Below are 12396 nucleotides of genomic sequence, written 5' to 3' on the forward strand. Positions count from 1 at the left end.
TTATATACACACAAGATGGGAAGGATCAAGTTGCAGAGCAGATTAATCATTGTCTCTAAAGACCTCAGTCTCAATCACTCTGATTCACAAATGGATTGTGTGTGCCCTCTGCTTAGGTCAGATAATATATCACACCTTCCATAAGTAGCTGTGGTCAATTTAGTACAGAGACAGGATGATCCACAGGTCATTGAATGGGCTCAAAGGCCAGTGCTGAAATTTGAGTGTCATATAGTGTATCTCACTTCATGAACCAGGGTCCATTCTTCAGGAAACACCACCCTCTTCCCTTTCCGCACTGGGCATAAGGTGTAAGTTAAAAAAACTTTCACTGTAGTTTTAAAGAGCTTACTTGCCAGCTTACTGGCAACAGCCAAAATAGTATCCTTAATTCTTACAGTCGTAAAGTTTCATGCACAGATACCATGATGATGGACATATTGGAAGTACTTAGTGTCATGGACAGACAGATTAAATAGACCCACAAGTAAAACAAACTAATGAAAACTTAGTGCTTGCTGTTAGAACAAAAGTCACCTGAGGGAGGTTTGATTTAAGACAGTGCATAACTAAAAAGCATCAATGTTAGGGCCAAATTCAGCGTTGGTAAAGCTCCACTGGAAAGACAACATGGGCTAGTGGACAGGAAATTGGACCCTGAATTGGGAGACTGGGAGTCTGTTCCCACCTCTGCTACTGACTTGCTGCATGACCCTGGGTGAATCACTTATCCTCAGTGAAATGGTGATGCTTTCTTTGTAAAGCACTTTAAGATGTATGGAGCAACTGTACTTTATAAGCCCTGTTATTGTTATTTTGGGGTCAATGAAGTTACACTAGGGCTGAGTTTTGCCCAAACTTCCAAGTCCCTTAGCTGTCTCTGAGGACTGCAGCTCAGAATCAGTAGGAAGTGTGAAGAATTCCATATACATTTGCTATCTGTTGTCTGCACTTGGCAATAGGCAGAACTAGCAGAAAAATCATGGTTACTGCCTCAGCTCCAGCTCTACAGAAATCCTCCTCTAAGCTTCAGTCCCCTCTCAGCTTGATTATTGCTGCTAATTCCCTCTTTGATGGCTTCTGCATGGCTCCGGTGCTCAGACTCCAGAATATGCACAGCCCCGCTGCTGCTCACCATCTGGTACACACAAACAAGCATGGCTTCATCACTCCTCTCCTTGGTTCCCTTTCCAGGTTCCAGAAAATTGCCTTCTCTGTTTTTAAAACTCTGCACAGACTCACCTTGGCCAACCCATGGACCTTCTCTCTTTCCTTCTCCAGCCTCCTCCCATCACTTCTCTAAGCGCACTATTTCACCACTGTTGGTGCAAGAACCTTCTTCTCTGCAGCTCCTATCAGCTGCAACAGCCTTTCTGTACCTCTTCACCTCACTTGAGTCTTCAGCTCATTTCACAGCTCACCTGAAACTCGCCTCATTGTTTCTTTTCACCTCTCCCCCTGGTCTTATGACAACTGAATTTAATTGTTTCCCCCTGAGATGAATTTACACCAGTGCTTTCTCCCAGCTCCCCAAAAACAGTCCTGCACTATTTAACACTGTTTTCAGGCCACAGCTTGAACACAAGACATTTTTAAAAGTTATACAATCATTGTATTGCAAAACAGGGATTGAAGACCAGATGTTTACATTACAGCTTCTTCTGTGTGGTTTAGTATGATCAAACAAACACCCAGAGCCCCTCCAGACACCCCCCATGTCTTTCTTGCACAAAAAATGATGGGGTTTGCAAATAAGGTCAGAGACTGAAGCTCAAGCAATCATTTACACAATCCTCTAACGTGCTTACCTCATTCACACACAGGGCATTCCCAATCCTAGATCACCTTCTCCTTTACCTATAATGCACTATTCTCTTAAAGGGCTCCAGTCGCACACTTTATCAACAGAACTATATCATGAGGCTTTGAGTTAACCACATTTAAAAAAACCCAAACATACATGTTCTAATGTGTTACAATACATTAGGTAGCATGGTCCCTAATGAGTCTGGGTTCTGCTTTAATGTTGTACCAGACCCAATGAGTGTAAGTGACACTACGCCTGGGGAAATTCTGTGCAACTGTGCACACACAGAATTCATGTCCCCCGCAGGTCTTTTCACCGCAGAAAATGGATTCTGCTGGGGAGGCACTGCAATTACACCTTTCATTTAGCAGGGGCTGCTGTGGCACCAGAAGAGAGGGCAATTGGCTCAGGTCTGGAGCAGCCAGCTACAGAGAGGGAGGGGTCGGAGGCTGTGTGCCTCAAAGCACCCTGCCCATGGGCCCAGGTGAGGAGGCACAGATATGGGGGGAATGGGCAGAATGGGTTGCACAGGGATCCTGGGGAGTCACACAGACTGGGGTTCAGAAGGGTTACTGGGGGGAGACTGGTGTGGGGACACAAGAGCTAATGGGGTGATAGCATTGACCCCGGGGTTGAATAGGCATGGGGGTGCAGGACCACATGGGGACAGGGAGAAGGAGGTGGCTGAGTGGGGATGCAGGGATAGGAGCAGATGTGCCTGACTGAATGGGAGACGCTAGGGGGTCAGCCAGGATCTGCATGGGAGAGGCTCCCCACCAACTCCCTAACAATCCCTTTGCCTCCCTCCCCTCCCCAAAAAAACCCTGTTCCACACTTCTCCCACCCACACCCAACAACCCTCCAGGTTCACTCCCAGAATCCTTCCCAGCAATTACTTGCCTCTCCCTCTGCTCCTCCATTACCCCTGACTCCCCCAAGCCTTTGAACTGCTTCTGAGGGGAAATCCATTTCTGTATTGTAGTATACATGAATTATTACTCAAAGATCTGTATTAATATGCCCAGTAAGGGATCTATTTGTCAAAAAACATTTCCTAAATCTTTTTTGTTGTCTGTACTGTTACAGACATACTTGCTGACAGGTATTTTGAAATAAATAACCAAAATAATTGAAACTGGCGTGATTACATTGTGTTATTTTGACAAATAAAATATGCAGAATTTTAAAATATTGTGCTCAGAATTAATTTTTTGGCTCAGAACTCCCCCAGGAGTAAAAGTGAGCACTATTGCCAACAGAGGGGCCACAGTTTAGATGACACACAACATTCAAGTTCTGACTCATGGCAGAGGAAACCACTATAGTGGTGGATTTTTGTTTTGTTTTGGGGGCAGGAGTGGGGAAGAGTTCACCCTGCGGCAGTTAAACTCCAATTTTTGTGCCAATATTTTGCCTGCCCAGATGTCCCTTTTCTGTAGTGCTAATGTGTGCTATTGAATATCTGCACCATCACATCCCAAAGGTAGCTGCATTTTACTGGTGGATGAAGCAACCGCTGCATATGCTTTAAGACAGTTTGACATCCTTCAGAATTAAAGGTGTTATAGAAATGAAAGATATTAGCTGGATAACAGCTGTTTGAGTGTGTCATAACACTAAACATATACATACCTTACAAATGACCTAAAGATCCTCATGTCAATCGTTCCATTCATTACAAACACATAGTTTAGCCCCTATCCTCTATTATCACGGTATAGTAAACTGCTTTGGACTATTTAACAAATCACACAGCCTGAAGATAGAAGAAGAATGAAGTTTAAAGAACTGGACAAATGAAATTGGTCATCTCTAATCTGCAACTTTAACTGCAACTTCATGTGCCATAAGTGTAAGAACCTCAGCACTTGCTTAAAGTTAGGCATGTGCTTAAGTAACTTGCTGAATAAGGGCACATTAAAGCAAAGCCCCGGAAAGCCAATACTGTAGCTTGAACTCTCCTATTATTTGAAGGGGTTCTCACAACAAAATTTTTTTCTCACCAACAAAACTCTTGCTGGTGGCCACTCTGACAAATTTTCCTAAAATGCTTAATTAACTTTAGGAAAAACAAATAAATATGCACATTTATGTGTCCAAATAATTGTAATTTATTTATGTATGGTTTTTTGCAGACTCAATAATAAAAATAATGGACACTTGTCTCTAGTCTTTACTGGACTGAAACAGAATAGAAACTCAAATAAGGTGCTTCGCATGTTTTGCTTTTTGGTTGATTTTTTTTTTTTTTTTTAGACTAGCTAGCTAGTAAGTCTGCTACTGTGAAAAGTAATATTTGTAAATAGTATTTTCACAGCAGACTTACTTAGCCCCAGCAAGCTGGGCGACAAATTAAGCCCAGAATGGGAAGGTGGGGAGGGAGACCAGGGGTGATGTGGGGGCTTGAGGTGGCAGCAGGGGTTGGGGCAATGGAGGGCGGGAGTGAGCCCGGAACCTGGGGTCCCGCTGCATGGCTGGAGACTGGAAGAGGCAGGAGAGGCCAGAGTGACATGTGGGGGGTGAGCCTGGGACCGGATCTCTGGGTCCAGAACCCAAAGCCCTGCGGCTGGGGGCCGGAGTCTTATGCCGCACGACCAGAGACTACCACCCACCACGCCAGGGCTGAAGCTCAACCAGCATCACCCCGGGAAGATGGAGAACTCACACAGGTTACCTGATCCTACAGTGGTTGTGGCTTCAGAAGGGGGCATGGACCAGCACCTGCTGTCGACACTGGGGGAGGGATTGCTGCTTTGCCGCTCCCCCAGTCAACACCCAGGAGGCTGTGGCTGCAGCTGAGAAACGCTGTAAATGTGATATGCTTTTTTATTATGAAGAGATACATTTCTCAAATTATTTTTCTTCGTAAATAATTGGCATTGTGGGTCCTGAATAATAATAAAGTGCAATCCTCAGGAATATATCCGCGAATACTCCCTTCCCCGCAAATCACCCTCTTGATTAGCCATACAAAACATGGCAGCACGCACTGTTACACTATTGAAGAGTTGCAGAATTATTTGCACAGGATTCCTGTGATGTTGCATTACGATTATTTATTAGTTTCAGACGCTTCCCACCTCGTCTAATTAAATTTTTTCTTTACCGTTCAGAGCATTTGCAAAATGTCTGACAAATACTTGTATACTGAGTGCCTTTGTGCATGAACATGGGCTGAGATTTTTCAAAGAAGTCTAGGGGATTTATACTAGTGGAAGATAGGTGACTCAATTCTCCAGACAGCTTTGATAAACATTTGGGTTGAGTTTTAGTCATACACAAGTTCAGTAAATTCATGCAATTTGGTATTTAGTAAATAGACACAGAGCATTAAAATGCTGTAGATTATACAGTGATGTATAAGGCAAAAACAAGCACAACTTTCTTTGCCCAATGAGAATTAATTCTTGTCACTTTATAATTTGCTGTAGCCATGGGCCCAAAATTCTTCAATCAGACGTCCCATAATATAATCCAGTCTTTCACTAGCCTCACGCTATAGAAAATAAAGTTTGGAGGAAACATCTATAATCAAGACATTTGAGGATGTTTTTCACATAGAAAGCATAGTCATGCAGAAGCTTTACAATTATTTGAGGTCTCTCTCACTTTTCTGGTGTACGGAAAAGGAAATGTATGTAGATTACTGAATGTTGCAATTTTCCAAGGGGCAGCCAGACTGCAGAAATTAGGACCTAACTGCGAGTAGATAAAAAGGTGTCACACACAAAGCTCGCTCACACACAGAAATGTATAAAACTATATGGTGGAGGTAGAATGTTCGAGTAAAGTGCCTTGATTTCTCTGCCCCAGCTTTTGCTGTTGGTGATCTGAATTGAACTCCCTCGCTCCTGGGATGATTTACAGCCTCTGGATTTACAGGTCAAACATCATGTTGCTCACTGACCTGACCCCAACTGGCCCCTCCGGTGTCACCCTTACCTCCATCTGCGTAAGTCTCGGTGCCATAACCATCCTGCAGCCCATTATTCCAGGTGCCTTCATACTTTGCTCCACTGCTCATGCTCTGCCTTGTCCCATACCGTCCCTTAAAGCCATGGGTCCATTCGCCTTTGTAAAGCCACCGTCCTTTAGTCTCGATCCCCAAACCGTGCCTCTTGCCTTGAGACCAGTAGCCTTCATAGGTGTTGCCACTGGGCCACGTGTATATGCCCACCACTTCAAAACCATAGTTCCACGAGCCTGAGTACTCCCCTTGGCCCTTGGGACCAGTGCAGATGCCATGGCCATGGGCTTTCCCCCCTTCCCAGCCCCCACAATATGCTCCTCCATCATCAAAATCAAACCTTCCTCCACTCATGGTGCCATCCAAGCTCAGCAAGCCAGGATCTCCACTTTGCTCCTTCGTTCCTCTTTCTTTCTCTTTCCTTCCTACTTAGCTGGACTGTTTTTCATAAGCAAAAGTTTGGGGAGTTTAAAATGTTGCCACATTTCCAAATTAAAAATGCTCAAAGCAAGGTGCTGACCCAAGGAGATGATTGCCTTGTGCTGCCCGGACAGAGGGAGGGAGGGATTTGGGAAGGGATCCTGTCTTGGAGAAGGATCGGGGGTGAGGACACTGCAAATTGCACCGTGAACACCACAGGGACCTCTCTGCAACCCAGCACCCACCTGCCACCTAGGGGACCGGACAATCAAGTAAGGGCCATGCTGTGGGACTGAGGCAGATTGGGAGGGGAGGGATAAAACTCAGTTGCAAGACCTGACTTGTATCTCTGCAGCCTTTGCATTGCCCTGACAGTGCATTGGGGAAGCGTCTGGCCCCTTTAAGAGGCTCTCCAGGAAAGGGCGGGGGGGCCCCGGGCTTCTCTGGGGGGGTCCCCCTTTCTTGATCATACCCGCCCCCCGGCTCCTGCTGCTGCTCCGGCTGCCTGCAGAGTCCCTCCCTCCTCAGAGTCCCATTATGTGTGTGTCTCTCTCTCCTCTGCTGCCCCTTCCCTCTTCCCTCTCTCCTCCTCCTGCGGTAGAAAGGTCAGCGCTGCCCTAACAAGGCCATCGGATCCCAGGAGCTGCTCCCAAAATAAACCCCCACAGGCCCAGCCCCTGCTCCAGGGGCCTTTTATGAAGGAGGAACGAGACACCCCCCTGCCTGGGCAGGAATCCAGAAAAGACGAGGGGAGGGGAGAAGCTGGGAAAGTAAGTAAGTGCCTGCTTAAAAATAGACCCTGGGAAGCAGCTAGGGGAGGTGTGCATGTGAGGGGGGAGAGCTTCTCCTGCTCAGTTACTTTGGCATTTTTCCTCCATTGCACAGAGATCTGCTCAGTAGCTGGGGCATGTATCCTGATGGGGGGAGGAGGGGAGGGGAGAGTGTGGGGAACCAGAGGCAGGAAGTGGACGGATGACTGGGGGTCTGCTCTCAGAACACAGTCATTCCACAACAATGGCTAGGACCAGAGGTGGGGGAGCAAAGGGTGAATGGCAAAGGGCCAAGATGTCCCCCCCAAAGTCAGTTCTGAGTTCCCAGCTGCTGCTGTCCTGCTTCCAGCCTTATGAGGAGCAGAAACGACCCAGCCAAGGCAAAAAGCTCATATAAAGCTAATGTTTCTAAGGCAACGCTGTCCCCCCCCCCCCCATGCATCTGCAAACTGCTCCCACGCCTTCCCCGCTCACTGAAGTGAAAGGATAACAGCTTTCTAAGTATCCACTTCCCTCCACTACGTCTTTCCAGCACAGTTAGAGAGCAAGATCGGAGACTCAGACCAGTCCCACAAGCCTTAGGATAGAAGTCAGCCTTACTCGACTTCCGGCTGCCTCTCCTAAGCTGGACACAGTAGGACCTTTACCATCCGCAGGGACGTGGCTCAGGTCTCTGTTACCTGACAATTTCACCCATCCGCAAAATCTTTGTTCCCTAGTAACACCATTCCTTTCACCAAAATTTCTGACCGTTACATGAATGCGGCAGAGGCCGCATTGACCAGGCAGTTTAGTGTTTAGGTGACAAAAACTTTTGGGAATAAGATGAAGTATGCTGCATGAAGCACTAAAATTTTAAATTAAAGCCCATTTATTCACTCACAGGCAGTATCAAGGACAGGGGGGCGAGAGGAAGACAAGAATATACACATTAAAGTGAAACCCCAAGAAAGGTTTTGAGTTACAAACATTATTTGAAATCATGCTCATCTCCATCACTCCTGCCAAGAGGAATCAGTTGCCCTGCTGAAAATCCAGGGTCTTGTCACCAATAGTACAGGTGTAATTGAGCACTGCACTTTCCCATTTTCATGCTGTGATGCGTAGTATGAGCCAGGCTTATCTTAAGCCTGGTCTGCATTGAATCAATCTAGTTTATTCAAGCCACTAGTGTAGATGTGTTTAAACCAGTTTTGCTTACATGTGTAATTTACAGAAATAAACTAAACAGATTTAAGCAAAGTTTAAAGCAATTGAGGTGGATCTAGACTGGGAGGGTTTGCATATTTTTAGATCAATTTTAAATCGCTTTAGCTAGCCACTACATGTTTCCAATATAGACAAGCCCTCAATGAACAAGCAACTGTAAATGCATGCGAAGCATCTGCTGAAATCCACTTCCCTGGTCAGCTGAGACCAAGTTTGCACAGAAGATGCATTCATCTCCAAAGAGAGGTTGCTGGCAGCTTCAATGTTCCCTGTCTACTTCAGAGGGGCCACAGGACCTACTTTAAAAAAAAATCAAATCTCTGGAGGTATTTCACCTTAGGGTCTGCTTTTATTTATTTATTTTTATAGTCAGTCAACAGGTTTGCTACTCCAAAAGCTTTACAAGCAGTGGCTCTGCCTGGTAGGTGGCGTGAGCACTGCTTATTTGCATTGTGCTTGGAAAAGACAGAACTAAACTACAGAGCCGCATACAGATGCTGTGGTATGGGCACATAACTCCCACCTTCAAATACAAGACTGGTGAGTACACAGGAAAGAGAGGGGGGACGTTACCCCAGCATGTCCCACTGATCCAAATCTTTCCCTCCTTCAACCTGTCCCATACTCTAAGACGACGCTTAGCAAGGCCATAAAAGTATGATGTGCTATTTAGTGACCACCATATTACTAGGAGCAGGTGCTTATCCCAAAGGAAACAATGGCAGCTACGGAGCTAACCTGTGTTACTGCTGGCACATTATGCACCCCTAGTAAGAGGTAAAGTATTGAGATAGGAACTCTGGAGTTCCAAGTCCAGCTCTGCCACTGATTTGTTGTATGGGTCCAGGCACGCTGCAAAATCTTGTCTCATCTGTAAAATTAAGACAACCCATTGCATAGTTGTACAGGGCTTTACAACTGATACTATCATTAGGGGCTTCAGTTTTTAGAACTGCAAAAGTACATGCTACATGGTGCCTAAATGCAGCTCCACATGCAAATACACCTACCCATTGGGCATGCACGCACGACACAGTTAAGCCCAACAGTCACTTAGGCTAACCGTGTTCTTCCCTTACCCAACCACTCAGGTTCTCAGAGAGGTCATTCAAACAAAAAGGGAACTAGCGACAAAATTCTATTCTACAGAGTTTCTTATATTGCACTTATCACCATAGTATCTAAGCATCATATCTGAGGCTCAGAAATGCCAGGTGCAGAACTGTCAACCCCAAGCATTCAAACATCATGAGTTAGACCTCAAGTTATAAGATTGGCTTAAAAAGAAGATTCTAAAATAGTTAAGTGTTGGGATCTTTCACTATCTTCTGGTTTGAGCCCTTAGGGTACGGACAGGTCACATTCTCAACTCACTCTCCTCTGAGGGGTAGATTTTTTTATTTTTATTTTTTAAATGAGAACTGAGAATTTCATGTAGTAAGTTTACTCAAGGTGCTGGGACTTTAAAACAAAATATTGCAAGACTTGTGATAAAACTGAAGAGATATTAACACTGAAGTGTCTTCAAGTACACCTCATGCTGTTCTAGAAGACAGGAATAATAAACTCTGATCTGGTTTATCATCACCAATGATGTTAATGTCTTAAAAACAGGCCAAGTTCAAGACCATGAAAGTTATTACAAACTGCAGCACTGTTCCACAACAAAACTGTAATGAAAATTATGTTCAAATGTATATTTTAAGCACCACTTGGCTATAGGACTCCTAAATGACTGAACTGATGCACTACTTAGAAAGTTTAAGGTAAGTATCAGTCAGCCAGTGGGTCTATACTGTCAGGGAGTAAAGATGTCACCTTTACATGGAGTAAAGGTGACATCTAGTGGCCAGACATGGATTACCAACTTGTTTGGATGCTTCTCCTTCCCTAACCATCAACAGTACATACCCAAGTATTGTACAATTTTCCTTTAGGGTCCCTACTAGATATTGACTTGTACTCCAGGATTCACTCTCCGTAAAATTCAGGACAAAGTAATTGACTGTACCAAGTCCACCACACTGCACTTCATGTATTGCAAAACAGGGCAAACAAAATATAAATCCTTACCCCTAAGTCTATGGGACTCCCATGAGAAAACAAAATAGTGGAATGGTAACTGGGCCCTCCTCCCTATGAAAGGTATTACTCCCATTCCCCAGATGTAATATCTACTGTATGAATTAGAAGTGAGCAATGCAATGAGTTGGTACTGGCATTATATATATATATATATACACACACACACACACAGAGGCATATTATATATATATATATATTAGGAAAAAATCCAAAAGAGTGAGCAATTGGGGATAAAATGAAATTTCAGAGTTTACAATTCTAGTTCTATTCCTGCAGCAGACAACCACACACAAGGAAATGGAGTTACTTCACATTCAGATACATGTGACTAATCTTATTAAGTTATCTGAATGCAGGGAAATTGAAGGGGAAAATGGACCCAGCACAGCCTGCCTATTTAGGACTTCTGACATTAAGAAATGCTAGGTAGTTTGGGGTCATCAATTCGGTCTTAATTGTGAGGCCACTTCACTAGGATAGATTATAACACTGATAGACAATGACTATCCTGTGCCATTAAGCCATATCAAGCTACAGATAATGGAACAGGAATGACATTCTTAATAACCAGAGGTGCTAATGGAATTTAGCATGGAAGGGTTTCTCCTAAATTATTTCTTGTCTCTCACACAAGGCACAAAACTGTAAAAGCATCAGCACATGATAACACTGGTTCATACCCCTCCCCCCAAGGGCTAGTTTCAGTACCTGGCAGTATACTCCCTTGTACCTGTCCACTGCTAAATCTAGAACAGGAGACAGCTGTTGGTGCTGCTTTGATGTGATCACATACAGATTTGAGCTGCAGCTGCTCTTCTGTGCAGGGAGATACGCACTACAGGCAGTGGAGAACCATACATGGATCCATCAGCACTCTGCCTCACGACAAGACAAGGATCACACTACCAATATTTTTATGTTTTAGTAAATGGATTGCCAGAAGGGAGGGAAAAGGAGAACACATGGATGCAGTAGGAAGGCCCAAGATGTCCCGGCTTGGCAATTGACCAAGCATTAATTAAACTGAGACATAATAGACCTGCAGGCTTAAACTATGTCAAAACTATGTCTCAAACGGCTGGTCTACACTGCCACTTAAGTCGAAGTAAGTTACATTGCTCAGGGGTGTGTAAAAAAAAAAAATCACCCCCAAATGACACAGCTTACATTGACCGAACGTGGTGTCTACACCACACTATGTCGGTGGGAGATGCTCTCCCGCCAACTTATCTTCTGCCTCTTGGAAAGTGGAGTACTGAAGTAGACAGGAGAGCGCTCTGCCATTGATTTATTGTGTCTTTACCAGATCTGCTAAATGTACACTGCTGCATCAATCACAGCAATGCCTATTTAGCATACCAGTGTAGACAAGCCCTCAGAAATGAGCAATTGCAGGGAGGACAAATTTGGTATTTTTGTCTAACTACAATCAGGATTACAGTGGGGGAAGGATGTGCAGACAAAAGCACACTGAAGAAGTTGGCAAATGCTGTTTGGTCTTTTGATGTATTTTTATAAAAAACAAACTGCAAAGGAGTCAACTCACCTCATCAACTGTTTTTCCTTTGGCTATTAATGAGGAACAATTACATTCAAGATACAAAGCCATCTATTTCTGCTGCAGCAGACAAAGGTAGAAGATCTGATTACCTGAATTATTTCTCTGATTAGGGAGCCTAATGTGGTAATACCTCTTGCAAGGTTAATACTAGAATCTGATAATATACTAACTTGGAGAATAGGAGAGCTGTGAAGAAAGGAAAAGGGAAGAAAAGGTCAGTCTGAAGAAAAAGTTTATCCTACTAGAAACAAAGCTGCTCTTTAATCATAAACAAGCAACATTGATTGCACCTCCCACCCCCCACAGAAAAGCAAATTCAGACATCTGGAAATAATTAGAGCAATGGATGTAAAGATAAAGGAAAAAAATGGGGCATGACCCCCACTTTTAAAGTGTTCCCATAATTTGGTGCTATACAGCCCCACTTGACAAGTTTCCAAAGCTAACCCTGAATCCATAACTGCCTGTTTATGAGTTGCAATTGAACATCAAAAAGAGACCTCAGATGAGCTAAGATACAGCATCAGACTTCCCAAATAAAGAGGTCTGATCCCATACAGCGCTTTCTATGGACTGG

At 44.3% G+C, this 12396-nt stretch overlaps 1 protein-coding gene across 2 annotated transcripts in view; it reads right to left on the reverse strand.

Annotated features, from left to right (window-relative positions):
* JPH2 (junctophilin 2) overlaps window positions 1–7331 on the reverse strand; it is a 64677-nt gene extending 57346 nt beyond the window's left edge. For both annotated transcript variants that reach the window (XM_048819721.2, XM_048819722.2), the window contains exon 1: window positions 5750–7331. In XM_048819721.2, coding sequence (XP_048675678.1) covers window positions 5750–6128 — 379 coding nt within the window. In that variant the 5' untranslated portion in view covers window positions 6129–7331. The remainder of the gene's footprint in view (window positions 1–5749) is intronic.
* Window positions 7332–12396: the final 5065 nt, after the last annotated feature.

The sequence above is a fragment of the Caretta caretta genome, chromosome 13 (genome assembly GCF_965140235.1).
Source record: "Caretta caretta isolate rCarCar2 chromosome 13, rCarCar1.hap1, whole genome shotgun sequence".
In the NCBI taxonomy this organism is placed as follows: domain Eukaryota; kingdom Metazoa; phylum Chordata; order Testudines; family Cheloniidae; genus Caretta; species Caretta caretta.